General features: G+C 46.1%; 1 protein-coding gene across 1 annotated transcript in view; it reads left to right on the plus strand.

Annotated features, from left to right (window-relative positions):
* Nucleotides 1-22174, plus strand: part of NDUFA10 (NADH:ubiquinone oxidoreductase subunit A10) — a 34418-nt gene extending 12244 nt beyond the window's left edge. The window contains exons 8-10 of the mRNA XM_061378977.1: nucleotides 1740-1825; nucleotides 8238-8346; nucleotides 21735-22174. Coding sequence (XP_061234961.1) covers nucleotides 1740-1825; nucleotides 8238-8346; nucleotides 21735-21803 — 264 coding nt within the window. The 3' untranslated portion in view covers nucleotides 21804-22174. The remainder of the gene's footprint in view (nucleotides 1-1739; nucleotides 1826-8237; nucleotides 8347-21734) is intronic.
* Nucleotides 22175-22481: the final 307 nt, after the last annotated feature.

The raw sequence follows: 22481 nt of genomic DNA on the forward strand, positions 1-22481 counted from the left end.
GGAATAATTATAGTGGACCTACTGTACAGTAAAGATTAGTATGTTTCATTTCTTTTTCTGTCACTCACTGTATTCCTGGCATCTGCTTACTTGTCATTAATGGGTTCACAATGTGTTATCAGGATTTTGGTCCTCACCTCCTTGTTTTATCCTTTCCTTCTGGAAAAGGCCTCTGAAAAGTGATGTTTGGAACTGTAACAACCCACTCCTTCCTGAGTAGCTTCTATGTAGTATCTGCACCTCATTGTGCATCTGAAGCGCATTGTCCCAATACTGGTTCAGATTTCCTTCATACCTACTCAGTTGTGTTTGATAACCTCAGGCTCGTGTGAAGCAATTCCCCAGTGAATCAGCAAAGATCTGTTTTCCAATGGAGCCAGGCTGTAAATGAAGCTCAAACATCGGTTTGAGAAGCTTGGGGATGCTGAAGGAATGGTTTGCTGAGCTGGTGTTCCACATTTGAATGGTTCTGAGTGCTGAGCTGGGAGTTTTGCCTTTCTGCACAGGGTGCATGCATGGGTAGGTCCTGATGACTGATGAAACTGAGCTTTTGGATGGCTACTTTCAAGGTGTTTAAGTTTTCCGGCCTGAAACATGCCTCAGTTTCTGTGCTGTGAACCACACAGCAACTCAAGAAGCAGTTGCCATGATTGCTCTACAATCTTGTTGAAGCAGAACAAAATTATAAACAGGTTTCTTATGTAGCATGATGGGTTTTACTTAGTGTAAGCAGCAGCTCGGGGAGGGGATTATGCTCCTCTCCTGAGCTCTAGGGTGACCCCACCTGCAGTCCTGATCCAGCTCTGGCCCAACAGCACAGGAGGGACATGGAGCTGTTGGAGTGAGTCCAGAGGAGGCCACGGAGACGCTGTGAGGTCTGGAGCAGCTCTGCTCTGGGGCCAGGCTGAGAGAGCTGGGCTGGTTCAGCCTGGACAAGAGAAGGCTCCTCAAGGGGAGACCTTAGAGCAGCTCCAGTGCCTGAAGGGGCTGCAGGAAACCTGGAGAGGGGCTTTGGACAAGGGCCTGTAGGGACAGGACAAGGGGAATGGCTTTAACCTCCCAGAACAGGGGAGACTGAGATGAGGTCTTAGGCAGAAGCTCTTCCCTGTGAGGGTGCTGAGGCACTGGCACAGGGTGTCCAGAGAAGCTGTGGCTGCCCCATCCCTGGCAGTGTTCAAGGCCAGGTTGGACACAGGGGCTTGGAGCACCCTGCTCTAGTGGAAGGTGTCCCTGCCCATGGCAGGGGTTTGGAACTGGATGAGCTTTAAGGTCCTTTCCAACCATTGCCATTCTCTGAATCTGTGGGTTTTGTTTGCAACACAAGATGGTTAAATTTAGACTTATTCCCGTTCTCATTCTACCTTAGCACTGGGGCTGTCCCTTCCGTCTTTCCTTTCAACCCCAGCAGCAGTTTGAAGAAGCTATGAGGGAAGTATTTGGAAATAAGGCACCTCTCAGGTGATGCATTTGCTGCCATCCTCTGCTGGCCAGTACTGAAAGCACCAGCAACTCCGGTGCTGGCCTCTGTGTGCTTGCCCAGGGAAGAAATATGACTGGGAGATGATTTGTTAGCTCCAAACATTGGCATTGTGAATACAGCTTTTAACAGCTAAGTGTTTTTGCTGGGTGACTGAATAGTAGATTTTGATAACTCCATTGATTTTGGGGGGTATGTGCATTGATGATCATCTTCATGATCAGACCACTTCTCAGATGTTACTTTTGTTTACTGATTCCAGGTTGTTGAAGACATTGAGTACCTGAAGTTTGAGAAGGGGCCATGGCTGGAGCAGGATGATGTTTCTTTACATCATTTGAGACTTTAGTAAGTATGATGTCTTCCAGGAACTGCACATGACTTAGGATCAGATCTCAGGGAAAGTGGTGAAAAAATTGAGTTTTTAAATGACTGCTTATATTTGCATCCTTTTTTTTTGTCAGAAGGTAGCAGTGATAACAGCGGGCTTTTGTACTGTAGGTGCTTGGCACTATAATATGCTGTGGCATTTAGCTGCTGCTGATAATCAGACGAGACTCTTGATGAACAGATTCCATCCCATTCACAAAGCACAAGAACTCTCCAGGCATTTCCTCAGTGCTGTGACCTGTGGCCCTTAGGGAAGGTATTGTTGTGAGCACTTCTGTTCCTGGGTGATCGTATAAAATAAGGCAGAACACCTCTACAGTTGCTTTATCTGGAACACAGGGATGAAAGTGTAGGTCGGAGCTGTTTACATACACATCAGTGGCTTGGTTCAACATATTTTGGAGTTGGAGGACTACATCTCTTTCCTGCTCATCCCTGTGAGGGTGCTGAGGCGCTGGCACAGGGTGCCCAGAGAAGCTGTGGCTGCCCCATCCCTGGCAGTGTTCAAGGCCAGATTGGACACAGGCGCGTGGAGCAACCTGCTCTAGTGGAAGGTGCCCCTGCACACAGCAGGGGTTTGGAATTAGATGAGTTTTTAGGTCCTTTCCGTCCCAAACCATTCCATGATCCAGTGTTGGAAGTGAATCACAAAGCATCACATGCCAAACTCAGGTGTTAATTCCTGCACCTTCAGGCTGATTCTTTCCTTGGGTATTCCAGCACCCAAGTAAACAAGAGCTTGTGGTTCACAGCCCTCTGCAGATACGTAGCTTTCTCATGCCTGCATAAACTTTTCCTTTTGGAAAGACTTGGGAGTATTTTAGCATGTGTGTACTTGCAGCCCACAAAGCCAATTGTATTTTCTTTGTATCATCCAAGGCAGCATGGCCAGCAGGTCAAGGCAGGGGATTCTGCCCCTTTGCTGTAGTGAGCCCCCCATCTGGAAAATGCATCCAGCTCTGGAGTCCTCAGTTCAGGAAAGACATGGACATGTTGGAGAGGGCCACAATAATCAGAGAATTGGATCACCTCTCTTATGAGGAAAGGTGAAGATTAGGGTTGTGCAGCCTAGAGAAGAGAAAACTCCAGGGAAACCTTATTGCAGCCTTTCAGCTGTTAAGAGGGGCCTATAAGAAAGACGGGGAGAGACTTTTTATCAGGGCCTGTTGCAGAAGGATGAGGGGTGATGGTTTTAAACCAAGAGAGGGTTGATGTGAGGAAGGAATTCTTTACAATGAGGGCGGTAAGGTACTGGCACAGGTTGCCCAGAGAGGTGGTGAATGCCCCATCCCTGGAGACATTCCAGGCCAGGCTGGATGTGGTTCTGGGCAACCTGATCTAGTTGAAGATGTCCCCGCTCATTGCAGGGGAGTTGGACCAGATTAGCTCTGAAGGTCCCTTCCAACACAAGGCATTCTGTGATTATGCTGCTGGTGGGTGCTTTTTCCATATGCTGGCACATGCTGCCCTCTCGTGGGTGTTCCTGGAAGGCTGCACCCGGTATTGATTTTATTCATCTGCAATTGCTTCCTTCACTGACCTCATCGTTTTGCACAGCCCACTGCTGCCTTGGGCTGTCTCACATCTGATGCTTGGCAGAGGAGCAATATGCTCTGTATGAGAGGGTGCTGCAGTTGTTATCCCACTCTGGTGCTCTTTGGCTGTTGTCACTTTTGCTTCTTTGACCTTCAGCTGGCTACAGCATTTTTGGTCAAAGAAATTGATCAATGGGCAGGGGTCAGAATAGCTTTTTCATTTCATGTTTATAGGCTCTGATGTGTACAGAAACGAGGCCTGGTTGGACAGGCTTGAAACAACCTGCTTTAGTGGAAGGTGTCCCTGCCCATGGCAGGGAGTTGGAACTAGATGAGCTTTAAGGTCCAGATTAAGCCCCAGCAGGGCTTCAGACTAACTTGGTAATGAAAATAAGTTGAACTGGTGAGGCACATCTGTATAAAACTCAGTTGCACAATGATACCTTTCATCTTCCTGCCTTGCCCTCTGTTTCCCTAATAGAATAGTGTGTTTGTGGGGTATAACATGCCTTGGTAAAAGGTTAAAAATGTATATATTTGTGTATGGAAGCTGAAGGGATCTTCTGGAGGATGTTCTTCACAATCCTCCTTTCTCTCTAAGTGCTGAGTCCAACAGAAACCATTCAAGGAGTTCCTCTGTTGCCACTGCACTGTCTCAGGCATGTTTTTGTCTGCGCCCTTGGCAGTGAAACTGGGTGTCTGTCAAAGCACTGCAAAATCAATGGCTTGGAATGAAGAGCTGTAGTTGGTATGATGTTGCCTGTCTTATTTTGCGAGCTAATGGGGGGACCTTACTGCACTGGACTTGTTTCATCAGCCAGGTCCACAGTAAATCTGCCCAAAGCTCCTTTGGAATTTGCTAGACCAGAACATATTTTGTGTGGGCAAATCTTTGGCTTTCTTCAGCCACCACTATTTTAATTAACAAAAGAAGAAGGCGGGTATTAACATTTGTTTTAGCTTGATGAAGTAGGAATCTATTTCCATTTGGAAGCAATCTAGCCATCATATAGCTTGCCATTCTCATCTGTTCAGCTGTGTTCAGTAATAACTGCTAAGTGTGCCCCAAACCCTGTGTATTAAATCCTCCAGTATTGTATTTGGTGTGACATAAGACATAGATGTTGAGGTTGTTATTAAAAGGCCTTGTGTCTGCAGTAACTCGTAGCGCCTAAGTTCTCATAATGTTTCTTTAGCTTCTTGGAGCTATTCCTGAGCCTCACTCCTGTTTCCTTCCTCTACATTTTGCTCTGGTTAAAGGAAATTTTGCAACAGAGAAGTGTGGGAGCGAATGAGGGTGACCCTTCAGTGCTGTTTCACTGTGCCATCAAGCACGCTTAGCGAAGGGAAGAAGTGTCCGGGTGTGACTGTCTGTCTTGGCTGATTTCAGATAGCAGGACTGTGCTTTCCAGAGGGGGATTGGACTTACTTTTGAAGCTCTTCGTTCTGAAAACTCCAGAATCTCATAAAGCAATTGTAAAACTTCTGGCAGCATTGAAAACACCTTCATAGTATCCCAGCCTGGTTTGGGTTGGAAGGGACCTTAAAGCTCATCCAGTTTCAACCCCCTGCCACGGGCAGGGACACCTTCCACTAGAGCAGGGTGCCCCAAGCCCTGTCCCACCTGGCCTTGAACACTTCCATCTCTCCCACCCTGCTCTACGTGCCCATGGCGTGAGTCAGGAGCATTTCTCCTTCCCCCTGCTCTCACAAACTTGGGCAAAATGGAGAGTATATCACATGCTGATAGGCTCACTTCCATGTGTTGGACCTTTCCCATGGGAGGCAGGGAAGCTGACAGCAGCAGTGGTTGAGGAGCTGTGGCTGAGGTGATAAGGGTGTGAATAGCAGAGCAATGAATGCCACCCACTTACTCAGATTCCAGCCTGGAACACAGCACCCACTTAGTGAGAACCAGCTTTCAAGGTGTGCAAGGGAACTGTCTGTTTTCGAGAGGGATTTGCTTGCCATTTCTCAAGTTACTTTCATGTGTAAAGGCAGGATTTAACTAGGTATTTTTTCTGTCTAGGCCTCTTAGACCAGTGAATGCCTCTAGGTAGGAAGAGTGGTTTTCTTATCCTGCGTATTGTCACTTCAGGCTTTGTGACTATGCCAACATCATCAGTTGAGAAATCATGGCTCAGGCTATGTAAGTTGTGCTTTGTTTGGCTGACTGGTTTGTTTTTCTTTTCAGTCTCTACATTTTATCCTTCCTTGTTCAGAAGTCTTTGCAATGTCCTTAGTGGTAGGCAATCTTGGGATGTTGTTTTGTACATAGGTGGAAGAGTAAGCTGAGTTACTGGTGTATTAGCAGGTTTCTTCATCTCCATCCTCTAATCTGCCTGGAAGGGAAACAGGACCTCCTTCCCAAAAAGATGCAGAAGTGCATCAGTCCCACTTCCTTGTACAATCTCATGTGTGTACTGCTGAATGTAATAGATGCAGTATGTGTGTGATGGGTGCTTTTGGAGATGAGCTACCAATTGCTAAAGTGTACTTACAAATGTGATTCCTGTGTAGCAATGGGAAGAACCTGTCCTGGTAGGATTATGGATGGTTGCAGTGATCGTGAGCTGAAATCTAATGTTCCTACATTGTTAGGATCACGCAGTCACTTGCATGCTCTTTAAGTTTGAAGTGTGACATAATATTATGGGTATGTAAAGCATGCTCTGGGAAGCTGTGCTGCTGCATGGGGAGAGCTGCGTCAAGAAAACACAGTTAGGTGCCAGAAAAGGATAAATAGTGCTCATTTAGTGCTGGGAGAGAGAGAAAATGAAGGAAACAAAAGGTGCCTTTAAACACTTCCTGCTGAGCAGTGAATTAGTTCTGGCAAGCCAACGTGCTTCAGTGGTTAAAGACATTGTTGTGGCAGGTATCTTTGGGGTGGTGCTTTCAGTTAGTGTTCAGAGTTACTTCTTAAGGTACAGAGCAGAGCTGAACCTGGAGGAGCCCCCTTGGTTTGCACTAGGTTTGTATGTTTTTGTGGTGCAGTGATTTCTTTGGAAGCAGTGGTTGTGAGGGCAAAGATGTTGTAGGAGCAGCAGGTTTTCCTCTTCCTCAGTATCTAGGGTATATTGTGCCTGGGAATTGGCCTCTCTTGTTGTCTTTTGGCTGAGATTCATGGAAGAATGGATTAATTGTAGACTGGTTGACTAGTGTCAAGTTCTGCTTCATATGTGCCTGGGCACATTGGCTTTCTCCTACAGACTCGGAAGTGCAGAACATCTGCTGCTACTTGGCAGGGAAGAAGGGCTGGAGATGTTTGTTCAACTGAGAGAGAGTGGATCTGCCACAGCCTGTGCTCTTAAGCCTGAGCTCAGTGAGAGGTCTTCAAACATTGCCTGCACTTAGGGAATGAAGAGCTCGTACCTGATGGGGTGCTTTCTACTGGGGTCTGTTTCTTTTAGTTCCAGGTTCATCAGCAGTATTAGAGCTGATACCTTCTCGGCAGAACTGCAGGACCAGGAGACTTTGTAGGGGCAAAGATGCTCTTCCTGAAGGATGCTGGCATTTAGAAACCAAACCAGATTTATCATCAGATCACTGTTCTGGGCAAGCTCTTCCATCCCAGCTAGGTTATTCCAAGCTGGCATGGAGTGGGAAGGCTGGCATTGGCCAACAGAAGGACCAGTGCTAAGGAGAAGAGCTCTTGCTGTGTTGGGGAGGAGGCAAAGGAGGGTTCATTTCCTTTGCTTGCAGCATATGTGAAATGCACATTTAATGTAAGTGAAGATAGATAATGTGGTAGTTGATGGGAATCCTCTTTGGTGTTCATCCTGCTCTTGTAGAAGGGCATTTACCCTTCTCCCATATCAATTTCTACTAGATTGTTACATTTCATTATTAATTTGTCTGTAGTAGGATAGTCTGCAGTGGATTATCCATCAGGCTACATTAGCAGACATAGTTTACCTCTTGAAACTCTTCACTGCTGTGACATAAGGTCCCAACAGCTGGGATTTAGGGGGAAACAGTGAATTGCTTCAAATGATGAAGTGTGTGTAGCTGAGGGTGTTTGCATTTTGTGTATGTGTTTGTAAATGCCATTCACCAAACCCAACACAATTTACAGTTTCAAGTGCTCGGTTTGGTCACCACTGACTGCAAATGGATGTATTTTGCCTCCAAAACATGCAGGTGGCACTGTTGCTCTATGCATAACACAAGAATGCAGAATGTGGCTTTCTAGCAGTTTCTCAGACATCTTAAATGGGGGGGTATTTAAAAAGGCTGGTGGTGTGCAGGATAGAGTTTTGGTGACCCCTGTTATCTGTTTTGGTGCAGCAGGCTTCTCCCAGTTAGAGCCAGGGAAGATGCTAGAAGCACTGCTTCCAAACCCTGGCACTGCCTCAGCATCCAGCCATTTAGGCTGGGAATTTGGGGAAGAGCATCACCTTAAATGAACCCTGAAAAGGAGTGAAGTGTGCTAGCTAATCAAACAGGAGGGAATGAAATGAAGCTGATTTAGCAAGATAGTGTGTGGGATTCAGCTTTTCCTTTGCTTTTCTAGGAAAGTAGAAAACTTAGGGGTGCCTTAAGGAGAAGGCTCCCAGGAATGACAGTGTCTCTAGGGAGGGAAGGGAGAAGCAAGGGAAAGTTGGAACAGGAGCAAACTGGAGACAAGGGTGAAGGGAAGAAACACAATAGCTGTGTGAGGGGAAAAAAAGAATAAGTATGCATCATAACCAGGAAAGAGCCAAAACCTTGTACAAGTACTTAACAGAAAAGGGAGTTCTTTAATATTTGATCCAACTCAGAATTGATGTCATTTTGGGGCAGGATGTGGACTAACTGCTCCTTTTCCTTTCTTTTACTTCTTGCTTCCCCTGCAGTGTTCAGGACAAAGATGGAGTGCTGGATCCTTCAGCTGTCCCTGTCTTCATTCCAGAGGTCACAATTGGAGGCATCGAGTTTGATAAGACCTACTATGAGTATCGCTCGGTAAGTGATCCTGGGAGTGATGAGAGCCAAGGGGTGAGCAACGTGTTCCTAGCTGGCCTGTGCACAGCCTGGCTCTCAATCCCATGTACAGGGATACCCAAAGTTGTGGATTTTGCCCAGATCCCCACCTTTCTGAAAGCCTAGCTTCCTCACAAGGGGAATAATGAAGCAGGCTGTGTGGAGACCTCAGAGCAGCCTTCCAGTGTTTGAAGTAGGCTGCAAGGATGCTGGAGAGGGACACTCCTTCAGGGACTGTAGCGACAGGACAAGGAGTGATGGGTTCAAACTGAAACTGAGGGAGTTCAGGTTAGATGTAAGGCAGAAGTTGTTCCCTGTGAGGGTGCTGAGGTGCTGGCACAGGGCACCCAGAGAAGTAAATGCTCCATCCCTGACAGTGTTCAAGGTCAGGTTGGACAGAGCCTTGGGTGACACGGTCTAGTGTGAGCCGTCCCTGCCTATTGCAGGTGGTTGGAACTGGATGATCTTCAGGTCCTTTCCAACCCAAACCATTTGATGATTCTATAAGCTGGTTTTCATTTTTGATCTTAAGATGTGAGCTAAAGGATAAGTGATTTTCATTTGGTTCTGTTCGTCCTGTTGTGATTAATCCTTGACCTCTGACATGTAAAAATCCATTGAGTCAAAGAAAAAAATGAAACCCATGGGCACTTCTATAAAGGGCATTTCTATATCTATAAAGGGCACTTCTAAAATCCTGAGGGATAGGGTGTTTTTCCTGGAGTAGGCTGTGAAGAAATGAATGTTGCATTGCTTCCCAAAACTGGTGCTGCTTTTAATAGTGGGTTTCTCTAGGAAAAGCCTAATGTGGCCCAGTGCTCCTTTACACCTCATGTGGGCTTCCACGCAATGTTTTAACTACCTGCTTGCCTTTCTGATTCTGGAGACAGCCAGACAACCTGGCTTCCAATTGACTTAGCACTTTGCCCTATTGATTACTGTTATTTACATGGGGTCTTCTCATACTGTGTGTCCAGGCATTGTAAAGTCTCATTAGAGAACTTGTGGCACTGCTGACAGTTGGAGGTGATGGTCCAGTTTCAAGCTGGGTTGAAATCTCTGCTGCTGCATTGGTTTTTCCTTCCCCCCCTTGAAGCAATTACTGAAGACAAATGAAGATCAATATAAATAGTTGTAAACCATGTTTTGCTTAGTCAAAATGCTCTTATTTTTTTCTGCTCCTCTTAATATACAGTCTTTTCCTGAAACGAAAGTCATAGAATAATAGAATGGTTTGTGTTGAAAAGGACCCTAAGATCATCCAGTTCCATGGGCAGGGACAAAAACTGCAATAGACAGGTTGGTTTGGAAACTCTGACCTGTCAGTGTGTTCCTCTTGGAATATCAGTTCAAAAGTCCCTGTGTGTATATAACATAATTTGTTCCTCTTCATTTAGCTATGTAATGAAGAGGCTCCTGAATTCACCCTGTTCTGCCTCAATCCAGATTTAGTCTTTCCAACCTGTAAACTGGGCTCGAGCTAAAGGTTGAAGCAGCAGGAAGCATCTCAGTGCTCCTTGAAGTTCTCTAATGGGTCTGAAAACTCCCTGGTCCATCTGGGAAATTGCCGTCAGAATTCCCTGCTTCTTGCTAACCATGTTTTGAAGTCCAAAACCGCAAGCTCAGACTGAGGGGTTTTGGAGCCCTTCGCTCCAAGAGACGTCTGTGCTTGTGCAGCACATATTTCAGAGGGATCTGCTGCATGACTTGTTGCCAGCGTGCAACATCCATCTGTACTGACAGTGCCTTTCTTCCTGAAGATGAGAGGGTTTTGGGGGCTGAAATAGCACTTTGCAGTGGAGCTGGGAATTATTGAGGCTGCCTGACACACAGCTAGATGTGACCTCGGTGCTGTGTGCTGAGAACTAGTGGTAATACTTCTGAAAGGTAGAGGCTGTACAACAGCACGGTCCTCTTTGTCCCCTGGCTCATCAAATAGCTGCCTTCCAGGCAAAAACTGTGCCCTGCCTTGCAGATGTAGCAAAGAGGTTGCTTAGGATGAGTAATGTTGATACCTGGGATGGAAAGCTGTACTCTTGGATTGCTCTGCTCAATGCCAGTATGTTGGCAGTAGAAGCTGAGTGCTGTCAGTGCAGGAAGACTATTGCCAAAATTTAATCTCCATTCTGCAGGCATGCTTTTAGGCCCTGGATGAGGAAAGTACTGTGGAAAGTGATAATGTCCTTTGGAATAAGGAGGAGTTGTACACTTCATGAAGCATTCTGTTCAATTCAGGCAATACTAGCTATTCACTGGATGCTTAGACACTTGAAATCCTTCAAGGATGGGGAATCTGTAGGGATGCTGTGCAATGCAAGCAATGCTGAGTTTTCCTACTCTGATAAGCTACTGGAAGGGGAAGCACAAAGGCAGCCACACACACTGTTTCCTGTTTTAGGAATGGAATTCGTTGTGTTGAAAAGCCTTAGAGCAGCTTCAGTGCCTAAAGGAGCTACAAGAAACCTGAAGAGGGGCTTTGGACAAGGGCCTCTAAGGACAGGACAAGGGGAATGGCTTTAACCTGCCAGAACAGGGGAGACTGAGATGAGCTCTTAGGCAGAAGCTCTTCCCTGTGAGGGTGCTGAGGTGCTGGCACAGGGTGCCCAGAGAAGCTGTGGCTGCCCCATCCCTGGCAGTGTTCAAGGCCAGGTTGGACACAGGGGCTTGGAGCAACCTGCTCTAGTGGAAGGTGGACAGAGATGAGCTTTAAGGTCCCTTGAGCCTAAACCAGTCTGGGATTGTATGAAACTTTAAAGATGCCTCCAGCTTTGTTTAGCAAATGAAGGTGGGGATTTCTTTGTAAAACAAGCCTTATGTTCAGAGGTGATACAGCCTGAGACCAACCAGTGCAGGATGAACTTCTAGACATACAAATCTTGGCTATGAGGTTCTGGATCGAACAAGAAGGAACCCTAAGTCCTTGCGCTTGCCTGTGTCTATGGTTACAGCAGTACAGTTGAAGACAGTGGGATTATAACTCACATGACTTGTAAGTAAAGAATTAATGATGATATAATTACAGGACTTTAAATTTTCCTTGTGGGAAATCTGTGCTTTGAAAGTGCCTGTAATGATGTTTACTCCAGAAACCCAATGCTTTGCAGAGGGGATTTTTGTCCTGTAACTACTCATAAACCCTTGATCATACCAATAGGCAGCGGAGTGCTGTGTTTTTCAGAGGTGCATGTACACGCTTCATGCTGTCTAATAATGGTGCTTTTCAGGGATTCACAAATTCCAGGCAGAAGCTGGGTTTGCTTCATAATACTCATTAGTCAGGAGCAACCAACAAGGAGGAGGAGGAAACACTCTGAAGAGTCCAAGATCTGCCTAATGTGTGCTTTTACACAAACGGATGAGGTAGCCACAGAGAGCTCTGAATCCTAGAAACATGCTATTTGGTAATGTAAATCCTCCAAGTGTTCTTTTTGCATGTGAGGAGGTGGCTTTCTGCAGCCTTCTCTTAGCATCAAGTTATCTGGCAGGGTTCAGCAGCTCTGCTCAAGCAGTTGTAAACTTCTAAAGATGCTTTTCTGGCAAGGGAAGAGTAACCTTTTAGTCAGGATTTGTAGATCAGAGATAAGCATGTTCATTCTTCACTGAAGCAACAGTATTTTAGGAACTGTCAGACTAGTAAAGACTTGACTACTCCCTTCCCTTCCCCCCCCCCCTTAATAACTGCTGCATCTCTGCTTTCTTCCAACTGTGCACAATCCCTATGGATAATGCTCCGAATTCCATGTGCGCCTTGTGAAGCTGGAGCACTTAAGCAGATGTGTTTGCAGAGCAGATGAAAACAAATGATTCTGTTTAATGGAATCAGTGTACTTAAATAATGTACTTATGTACATCACACTCCTGAATGCTGTTGGCAAGTCCTGCTGCATCTCCTAGGGGTGCTGAAAAAAGGCTTCTTTGACGTGTGCAGGCTCTTTGCTGTGTACCTAAAAGTGCAGCTGTGCTAAGGTTCATATTCAAGTCATCACCTCTGTCTTTAGCTCTGAAAACAAAGTTGGAGACGTTTAAAATAGTCTTTGCCACTTTTTTCACTGCAGAACATAAGGAAATGATCAGCTTATCACAAAGTGTTCCAGAGCCTGCAAGTCCTGGAGATCACTCGGTCCATTGGAATGGGGAATTCCTTCACTTTGAAGAGCTGAAAGCTTCCTTTCTCATGTCACCAGAGAAGCTGTGGCTACCCCATCCCTAGCATTGTTCAAGGCCAGCTTGGACGGGGCTTGAAGCAACCTGGTCCAAGGTGTCCCTCCCCGTGGCAGGGCGTTGGAACTGGATGGGCTTTAAGGTCCTTCAGGATTTGGTTCTTTTTCTTACCTCAGCCTTTCTCGGGTGGGGGGGGATTAGATTGTGCAGTAGGAAAAGTATCCCGTCCTTTTTAGAGTTTGCTGGAATTTGTAAGTATGTGTGCTGGGATGTATATTAAAATGCCCAAATGCTTGGGCACAGATTCTTCTTCAGACAGGCCTAGGCACCTAAAAAGCTCACTTTGTGCTAAGGCAGATCCTGTACTGAAATGTTGTATCTTTTGTCAGCCTGACTTCCAGAGGAAGTCAGGGATTCGTACTGTATCCTTGAAGCAGGCAGTTGTGATGAATCCTTTGAAGGATTTATTCCATCCTCTTGAACTACCTTCAAAGTCTCTTCCTATCCCAACAAGACTTCCAGCTCCAGTGAGTGCCTGTGCTTGTGTGTGTAGGGCTTTCTTGGAATAGCTTTGTTGGCATCTTTCAACCTGGAGTGCTCTTGCACTGTTGAGCCATGTGCTTCCCTTCCTTTCTTTACCCTCTCACTGCTTTTCCCTGCTATGCACTGGCTAGTTGCTGATTGTGGCACTTTAACTTTGATCCGTTGACGCTCTTCCTTCATGATTCTCATTGTCCTCCTTCAAACCTTCGTGTGCAGTGTCACTTGCTGTGGTGAGCTAAACTTCGCATGTGGGCTGTATCCCCTGTGTGAGGAAAGCAGAGCCTTACTGAGCAGCAGTAATGATCCTGCTTTGTCCGTCCTTGTCAGTGCAGCTCTGGATTGAGCAGGGACAAAATAATTGGCTTAGATTTTTCCACCTAATACTTAAAGCAAAAGGTAGAGAGGTTCTTATTTTGTTTCCCTGCCCTTTTCTCTTGGTGGAAGACTGCTTTTGGAGTATGGGGATGCTGACCATGAGGCAAGGAAAGCATGAACTAGTTACTGCTATGAGGTGCAGCCCTGCTCCCAGAATTGTGTCTCTGGCAAGTCCCTTCAGCTTGCTAACCTAGCAGAGCTAGGGTTTTTATTCCTTACTTTAGCTCAGCTGCTTGTTATCCTGCTCCTCACCCTCCTCCTTTCGGCCTCAGGACCTGGGAGTGTGTGGCTGGCATAGCAGCCAGGGCAGAAGAGGCAACAGATTAGAGGGGAGGAGAGTCCCATGCTTTTCCCCAGGCTTTTTATTACCCTCTTTTTCATAAGGATGCAGCCTTAGGAGGGGATACCCTCATGTGTGCAATGTCTGCCAGGCCTCCAGGTATTTAGGGAGTTGCAGAGAGCTAGCTGGAACACAGAGTGAGCTTTTGAGTGATGGGAAGGTTGAGCCCACAATATTAATCACCTCTCAGCCTCACAACCTGAACCTGAGAGTGTTATAAGAGCATGTGAAAATCTTAACTAGCCCAACAGGGAGAACATTAAAGGAAGACTTCCCCCAGAGCACAGAGCACTCCTGACTTGCACACAAATCTCCCATTTAAAAGACCCTGAACTACAAAAGAAATCCTTGAGCTTTGAGGAAGCCAAAGTCTTGCTCAACAAGAGGGAGTGTTTGTGTCCAAATGATGCACTATGAGGTTCAGTGTGCTGATATTGTGTGCTGGGGTCCTCAACATCTTGGCCTTGGACTGTTGTATTGGGTTACAGTAAAAGCTACAGGCTTCCCTAAAAAACCAGCCCCTTTGACCAGTTGTACTTGTATGTACAGATGATATTACCCATGCATGCATATAAAGCACAGCTGCTGTGATAGGCCTTATCTAAGCCATGAATTCTCTTCCTACTCTGCAGGAGTAGGGAGATTGGGATATCTTTGTTCTCCATGCTTGTGATTGTTACCAGAGTGGCTGTCTTTGATACAATCTGCTGTTTTCTTTCTCTTGCTATCTTGGCTTGATGAAGATCCTTTTGTTTAGGGTCAAGGTCTTCCTTTCTAATTCTTATATTAATGGAGGGATTTGACAGCTCTAATAGCCAGCCCTCTGCTCTTGAATCCAGGGAGGAATGAAAACAGACATGTGATAAATAAGGAAAGGCTTAATTTAAGTTTTTCTTTTTTATGTTTTATCTCTGCAAAAATATTTTTAGCCCTTTCTAAAGTAACAGGATGCTGCCTGGCTTAATATTGGTAAGAGCAGAATATCCAGAAGAATAACTAAAACCTAGGAATGACAAAACTGGAATAGGTTGCCCAGAGAAGCCATGGCTACGCCATCCCTGGCAGGGTTCAAGGTCAGGTTGGACAGGACTTGGAGCAACCTGCTTTAGTGGAAAGTGTCCCTGCCTGTGGCAGGGGGCTGGAACTGGATGAGCTTTAAGGTTCCTTCAACCCAAACCAGTCTAGGATTCCATGAACCTAAGGAAAGGTGTTGTAAGAGAGTTAATGCATTTTACCTGTCCTGCTAGAAAAGCAAGCTTGTGGTTAGTGTAACAGTTCATCTGGCTTGGATATACTTACTTGGCTTTTTCCTGTAGTAAATTTGCTCTCTGTAGTGGATAACTGGTATTTCCAACATATTTGCCAAGGAAAAACAAAGTACAGGTTATTTTGCTGCTATGGAGAATAGTCTTAAGGGCAAGTAGGCAGTGTGGAGGAACACTGCAATAGAATATTTAGCTGGGCTCTGTTGCTTGCTTTGTCCTACAAAAGCAAGGCTAGAGATACACCTTAGAATACTTGTGGTATTTGTAGTTGTTCAAATTGTCACACATTCACTTGTCCAAAAGAGATTCCTGCTTAAGCTCCTGTGTCCTCCTTATGGACGCTTCCCTTTCCAGTAGGTTTCTGTTGTCTTGCCTGTCTTTTTCAATACCTGAGTGAAGGGTAAGTCAACACTCACTGAACAATTTCAGCAAATTGGATTGGTTTTAACCTCAATTCAGTAAAGGTTTTGGGTCCTCTCGTACTTGGCCTTTAATGAATGTTAACAGGCTGAAGAGTTTTTGCATGAGTAAAGAATGGCAGGAGTGAAGCTGTAAATAAGCATCTCTCCAATGCTGTGCTAGTCCTTTGGAAACCAAACCAGATCCACCTTGAATGTGTGTTTGGTGAGCGTTACACTCCCCTGCCCTTCTTTTGGGCTGTTGCTCTGTTACATAGGAACCAAACTCTTCCAGAATACAGCCCATACATGAAGCTACATGCTCCTAGATTATAGGTGTGTGCCAACAGCAAACACTGACAACAAACTTCTGGAAGTCAGGTTTTCTACTGGGAAAAGCAGTAGCCTTAGTTAACAGCAGTGCTGGAGGATGCTGTTATTGTGCTTGTTAGAAACAGCCACTAACCAAAAGGATTTGGTTATTGATGAAAGAGCCCATGCTTGCAGAGCAACAACTCTGGTTTCAAGTGCTCTTTGATCAGTGCTGCTCCAAACATGCTATTTATAGATCTAATTTAGCTGTTAAGCTCAGCCATGAGTAGAAAGCAGCATAGGAGCAGAAGGAAAAAACTAGTAATTCCTTCTGCTCCCAAGCTCTTGGCAAACCACAGACTCTGCCCTGATGGATGGAGACCTTTTCAGGTTGTTTAGACTCTCCAAAGCTCTCCCTGTACCTGTCTGCTTGGCAATCACTGTGAGGAACTCTGAAATGCAGGTGTGGCGTGTAGCAAACAGCCTGCTGCTGCTGTGTGCTGCTCTGCAGCCTGAAACACTTGATAGGGCTTTTCATCATGTTTATAGCTTTGAGAGACACTTCCATGGCAGGGATCTTCATTTAACTGAGGAGAGGATCTTGTTTTCATCTTTTTCCTAATGCTCTTTTCAAGTTGAGCAGTTTCATTCCTTTGAGCTGGCTCTACCTTTGGGTACAGCTCATTTCATTAGTTTCATGGTCTGTGTGATAGATTTTATCGCATCCTTGTGGAGCTAATCCTTGCTGACAAGTGGAAGTTCTGCACAGTGTAGTGCAGCAAAGCAGGACTTGAGTCTCTGTCTTATCCATTTCCCTGGAGTGGAAAAATCTGTGACCTTACAAGAGCTCACACTTGCCTACTGATGTGGAGATGTGTGTGAGCTGTTGGGTTTGTCCATTGGGATCTCTGTCCTATCTGCTGCTTCTAAGAGCAGAGTCTGAATTCTTGCATTGCAAAGCATGTGTCTAGGTGGCTGCTGTGATAATAACATGGCTTTTCTTGCTCTTCCTGGGAAGGATGGTTAAGCTTTGGTGTGATGATCAACTGCTTTCTGTGCTACTTGCTGCTGGACCTGTTGGTGGCCCCATAGGTCTCTTTGGGCTGATGTTAGTGAAGGACCTTAGAGGGTTTGAAGTGATTTAGTTGACCCTGTATTCTGCTCCTTACCTGTGGAGACATGGTGTTAATAATTGATCATGCATCATAGAATACACTACTATTATTATTAATGTGGCCATTAAGTCACACCTTTTCTTTGGTCTTACTCAGGTGTGATTTGCAGGTAACACTTGGGGAGTGTTCCTGTGAATGTGCCAGCCACTTGCAAATGATGAAGTGATGTGGCTTTGATGATTGTCATTATAGTTCTGAGTTACAAAGCACAAGGCTTGTGGAAAAGTCAAGTCTCTTCCAAATTCCTGCTTGGTTTCCCATAAAACCTTCTAGTTTTGTCAGTAGTATCCTTGAGTGAGGAGTCCTTCAAGCCATTGACTACCTGTATCTTGTACTTAGGGTTGGCCATTTGTTCCTGCTCCTGCCCTTGTCCTTGCTAAGCAGCTATGCGCAAAATAGGCTGGGAACTTAAGCTGTGTGCCTTTTGGAACACCAGTTTAACCATTTCTTGTCACAAAAAGCAGCACTTTCTCTATCCCCTCATCTTCCTTGGTGCTCCCACCACTCTTTGCAAGCTCAGTTAGCCAAACAGATACCAGACCACTGCAGAGTCACCTAAAACTAACTTAGCCAGGAGAAGTGAACAGCTTCTCCCTGGGCAAGGGGGTTGATGGATCTTGTGGAATAATCCTGCCAAGCTGCAGGGCTGGCTTGAGCTGTGCAGCAGAGAGATGAGAGGATGGGTACTGTAGGAGCTACTCTTGTAGGCATGGTGCTCTTCATTCCATTCAGCAGAGTGTTTTAATTTGGCTGGTTTAATTCAGGCTCCTTGTGACATTGGGCAAATATTTGTTCGGTGGGAGGAGGCGGAAGACCTCAAGAACACGAATGAACCCTACTCCAGTAGTTTTCCAAATCATAGATTCATGGAATGGCTTGGGTTGGAAAGGATCTAAAGATCATCCAGTTCCAACCCCTGCCATGGGCAGGGACACCTTCCACTAGAGCAGGTTGCTCCAAGCCCCTGTGTCCAACCTGGCCTTGAACACTGCCAGGGATGGGGCAGCCCCAGCTCCTCTGGGCAACCTAATGCTCAAGAAGTGCTAAAAGATCACCAGCTTCCTCCCCTCTGGAATGGCTTGTTCCTAGTAGTGCAGCTTATTTGCTATGGTACATAAGTGAGCCTTGAAGAGCCTCTTCTTGGGAACTTACCTGTTCCTTGTACCTGGCGCAGACAGTGCACAGACCATAAATTCACATCCATCTGCTTGCTGGGCAATATGGGATTTGCTTGTTGTGCCTTCCTCTTCCCAGTTCTTTTCTGAGGGGCTATTTTGTAAGCTTGGGTATAACATACCCCCAAACTGGACTGCTTCTGAACACTGGAATATGAATGAATACTTATTCTGAAATTGGCTTTGATGTAGCGCATGTCTTTAAGCAAAGGCACATGGGGAATTTGTTTTGGACAATGAATAGAATTCTCTTGGGATTTGTATTGTATCTTGTAAAGAGGGCACATTTACCCAAGAAACAAAACTGTCAACTCCTGTGTTTTCCCAGAGAGCTCCTGTTGCTTTAGTAATGTACTTATCTGGGACTCTCTTCAAGTATCAAAAGGCCAATTATGTGGTGCCTGGAGAGGCCCAGGGAGAGCTGGGTTTGTGCTTGAATTAATAGATACAGGCTGGTCACAGCAGGTCTGATGTCCTCCCTAGCTCACCACTGTACGTTTGCAGGGCAGAGATAGCAGTCATTTGCTTTCATCTCACATCTCCTCTTTGCTCAGCTGGAGGGGCTCTTAGCAGGGCTGCATGGTTTCTGCTGCTGTTTAGACAAGACATTAAAGACAGCTTTAAATGAAACCCCTTGGAAACAGCAATCAGGAATGGCTTGTGACAAGGCAGGGGAGGGGATGCCTCACGAAGGAGGTGGAAGTCATCTTTTAGGCTGATGTTTTAGTGCAAGAAGTGTCTTTATTTTCTGACCTTCAGTTGAATAATAAAGCCCACCCCATCAAACGTCACTCCCCCCTTTTCCTCAACACAACAGGCTTCATCCTGGATTCAATAGCTGGGGTTGTGGAGTTGAGTATAGATTTCATCAAGTTGAGTCTTGCTTCTCTCTGCAGGGGCTGCTCTCTCAAACAGGATCCTCTTACAGCCTTTTGAAAGGGGAAATCATCAGGCCAAGTCAGGGGTCCTGTGTGAAACCAGCACTTAATGTGGAGATGAGCAGATGATCTGTGCTTCATTATTTGTAAAGGCTGCTGGTGGAGAGCTTATTTATAGAGGAAGAGTTTCATTATAACAGCGTTGCTTGCTTCAGGCTTTCTCCCAGAACTCATTTCCTTTTGCTTGGTGGGTTTGTTCTTGATTCCATTTTTGTATCTTGACAGTGAACACTGTTTTATCACTCCTGGAGACAGGAAGGAGAAGAGGCTCTGGGCATAGATTCTGCTTTTCGAGCTAGGGTCTATGCAGCTCTGACATTCAGATCATGGTCAGTACTGTCTGAAGGGGAGTGCTTTAACACCTGAGCCTCCATAGGATCCCTCAGTTCAGAACAAATGCCAGAGCAGCTCCTTCATGCACTGCATGTTGCTGGCTGGTTTGATTCTCATGGCTCAGTTACGTAGTGGGTACAGAGCCTGGTTTCTGTATATTCAGGCTGAAACTGCACTGCAAATATGTGTTGCTTTTGCAAAGCAGCTTGTTAGGAGATGGTTTTGATGACAGTGTTGTTGGCGTGCTTGTGGGGAGTCTTCTGTCACAGGAGTGTGTTTCTGCTGACCCAACACAGCCTGCCTTGCCTGGAGGAGCTCTTCCATCACCTGCAGAGAGAGCCCATACACTGTGAAAAGGGAGCTTGCTTTTTTAACCATCCTGGCAGGCTTTCTCTTGTAGTTCTGGGTGTGCTGGGTCTGTAACCTCTTAAAATGGCTGCTACTTCAACAGCCTCTTTGCCCGCATCCTTAAAGCTGGAGGTAGAACAGCTTGGCCACTGGTTTTTGTGTCACACCACTCCCTGAATGCTTTTGCACTGTGTCTGCACGTGGCAGCACACTGAGAGGGCCAGGCTGGGCTTCCTATGCTAACGCACCATCCACAGTGTTGTGTGTATCCTCTTCCTCCTGACCATGGTGTAAGGTTATGGCACTGGACAACTCTTTGGTTGGACATCTGTTTGTTATGGACATCTGTTTGGTTGGCCTGATGGACTATAGCTCTTAAGTGTTTCAGGTCCTTTCACAGGCTTGGAGGTAACAGACTGTTATTTCTAGGAGACACAACTCCTTGAACTCCCAAGTAATAGAGTGGTTTGGGTTAGAAGGGACCTTAAAGATAACTGCTTGCAGCTCCTCTGCCATCAGCTTTTGGCTCAAGTGCTAAGACTGCTTAGAATCACAGAATCATTGAGGGTGGAAAAGACCTTTTAAGATCATTGAATCCAAGCACTGCCAAGGCCACCACTAACCCATGGCACTGAGGCCTCATCTCCACAGTGTGTGATCACTTGCAGGGACGGTGACTCCAGCCCTGCCCTGTTCAGCCTGTTCCAATGCCTGAGCACCCTCTGGGGAAGGAATTGTTCCTCAGCTCCATCTAAACCTCCCCTGGTGCAGCTTGAGGCCGTTTCCTCTTGTCCCATCCCTTGTTCCTTGGGAGCAGAGCCCAGCCCCTCCTGGCTCCATCCTCCTGTCAGGCAGTTGTAGGGGAGCGATCAGGTCCCCCCTGAGCCTTCTCTTCTCCAGACTGAACCCCCGAGGTCCCTCAGCCGTTCCCCATCACACTTGTGCTCCAGGCCCTGCACCAGCTCCGTTGCCTTTCTCTGGCCCTGCTCCAGCACCTCAATGTCCCTCTTGTAGCGAGGGGCACAGGAATGAACACAGGATTTGAGGTGCAGCCTCACCAGTGCCCGTGCAGGGCCCTGGCCCTGCTGCCACACTGGTGCTGATACAGGCCGGGATGCTCTTGTCCTTCTTGGCTTCCTGGGCAAAGGTACTGCTGCTGTGATTTACCTCCATAACTTGCTTTGTCTCCATGATGAGAGTGCAGACTCTCTAGCTTCCCTGGTACATCTAATGTCCCCCTTCCAGTGCTCTAGTACACCTGATGTCCCCTCTCTGAGCACTCCAGTTCAGGCAGTAGGCTCAAAACCGCTCCTTGCATGCCAACTCTTGTAACCTGTACAACCAGCCCAAGCTGCTGAGATACTGCCAGAAGGAAAGGCTTCTGCTGTGCTCCCCAGCCACAGTGAGGTGCAAATGAGCCGTCCAGAGGGATAACTTGGTGTGGCATTACTGTGCTTCTTCAAGCCCTGGTTTGGGAACTGTGGCTAAAGGCGTGTCCATGCTGCTGAATTTTGGGTAGGGGGTGAGTAGTGGTTTCTGGCTTTGCTTTTGGAGACAGGCAGATGATGCTTTTGCTTTAATGAAGTTAAGTTCAGCTGTTGAAGTCTGAAGATGCGATTTCATTTGAATGGTTTAATTTAATGTTGTCATTAACTCAGTATTTCACGCCTGAAATATTTCATGTATTTAATAATGTATTCCTATTTTGGAATGAGTTTCTAGTGAGTGATTGCTCTATGCTATGGTTAGAGGTGTCATCTCTTCCTAAAACTGGGGACAAGGGTGTGTGGGGGAGAAGAGCTGGATGAATCCAAGTGCTGTTGAGATTATCAACCTAGTTTTAATAGCTGTTATGGCATAGTGGGTTTTGTGGGTCCCCCCTGCAACTGCACAGCTCGGTTGTTTCAAAGAATGGGATTTCAATCATTGTGTGGTGAAAACAAATGTAAAGGTTTCCATAAAGAGCAAAAGAGCCATATTTCTGACTGCCCTTTCTACTTTCTCTAGCTTCCTGGCCGCAACTTCAGGCAAGGCTACAATGCTGATGTTGGTGACAAGTGGATCTGGCTGAAATGAAGTCAGCTCCCTTCAGAGCCCAAACAGCGATGGACCACAGCACTTGAGTGAAGCAGCTGAGTTCAGTGTGCGCCTGCTCTCCATCAGTTGTGGAGCACGAAGAAAACTGGTTAAATCATCTTCCAGCTTAAGAGAATAAGCCCTTAGAAGGCAAATAACTTTATTCTGCTTTGTTCTTCCCTGATGAATTTGGGGTGCTTTGGATGTTGGCTGGTTTATGTGTGATAGCAAAGTGATCTGGGATTACAGGGGCAGACTTGAGATCAGCGCTGGACTTGCTCTTCATCAAGGCTGTGGTTTATTACCCAGGATTATTGTTTTGCTGAATCAAAAGAAATTAAACCTGTCACTTCCTGGCTCTCACAAGTGAATTTCTTGCTGTGTCATGCGTGGGGTTTTCTTAGTTTCATTAGAAGAGTGCACATGCTAAGAAACCCCAAGCTTGGACAGTGTTCTGAAAGCCTCTTGCTGGACATCAGCATCAAAGGGGGAAAGCAGAATGTTCATTGAGAGAAGGGAATAAATGTTGATCTCAATTGAAACAGTATAAAACCCCCTCCAAACTAATTGCTACCAGTTGTACTCTGAGCTTCTTCCATTGCATGGGCATGACATGAAAATGTTTGTTGGGTATGAGAAACAAATGTAATTATTATTTTTGCAAGTCTCTGAAACTCC

Source organism: Neopsephotus bourkii, unplaced genomic scaffold (genome assembly GCF_033783945.1).
Source record: "Neopsephotus bourkii isolate Nb327-2 ecotype Australia unplaced genomic scaffold, CSIRO-AGI_Nbou_v1 NB_1768, whole genome shotgun sequence".
Classification (NCBI taxonomy): domain Eukaryota; kingdom Metazoa; phylum Chordata; class Aves; order Psittaciformes; family Psittacidae; genus Neopsephotus; species Neopsephotus bourkii.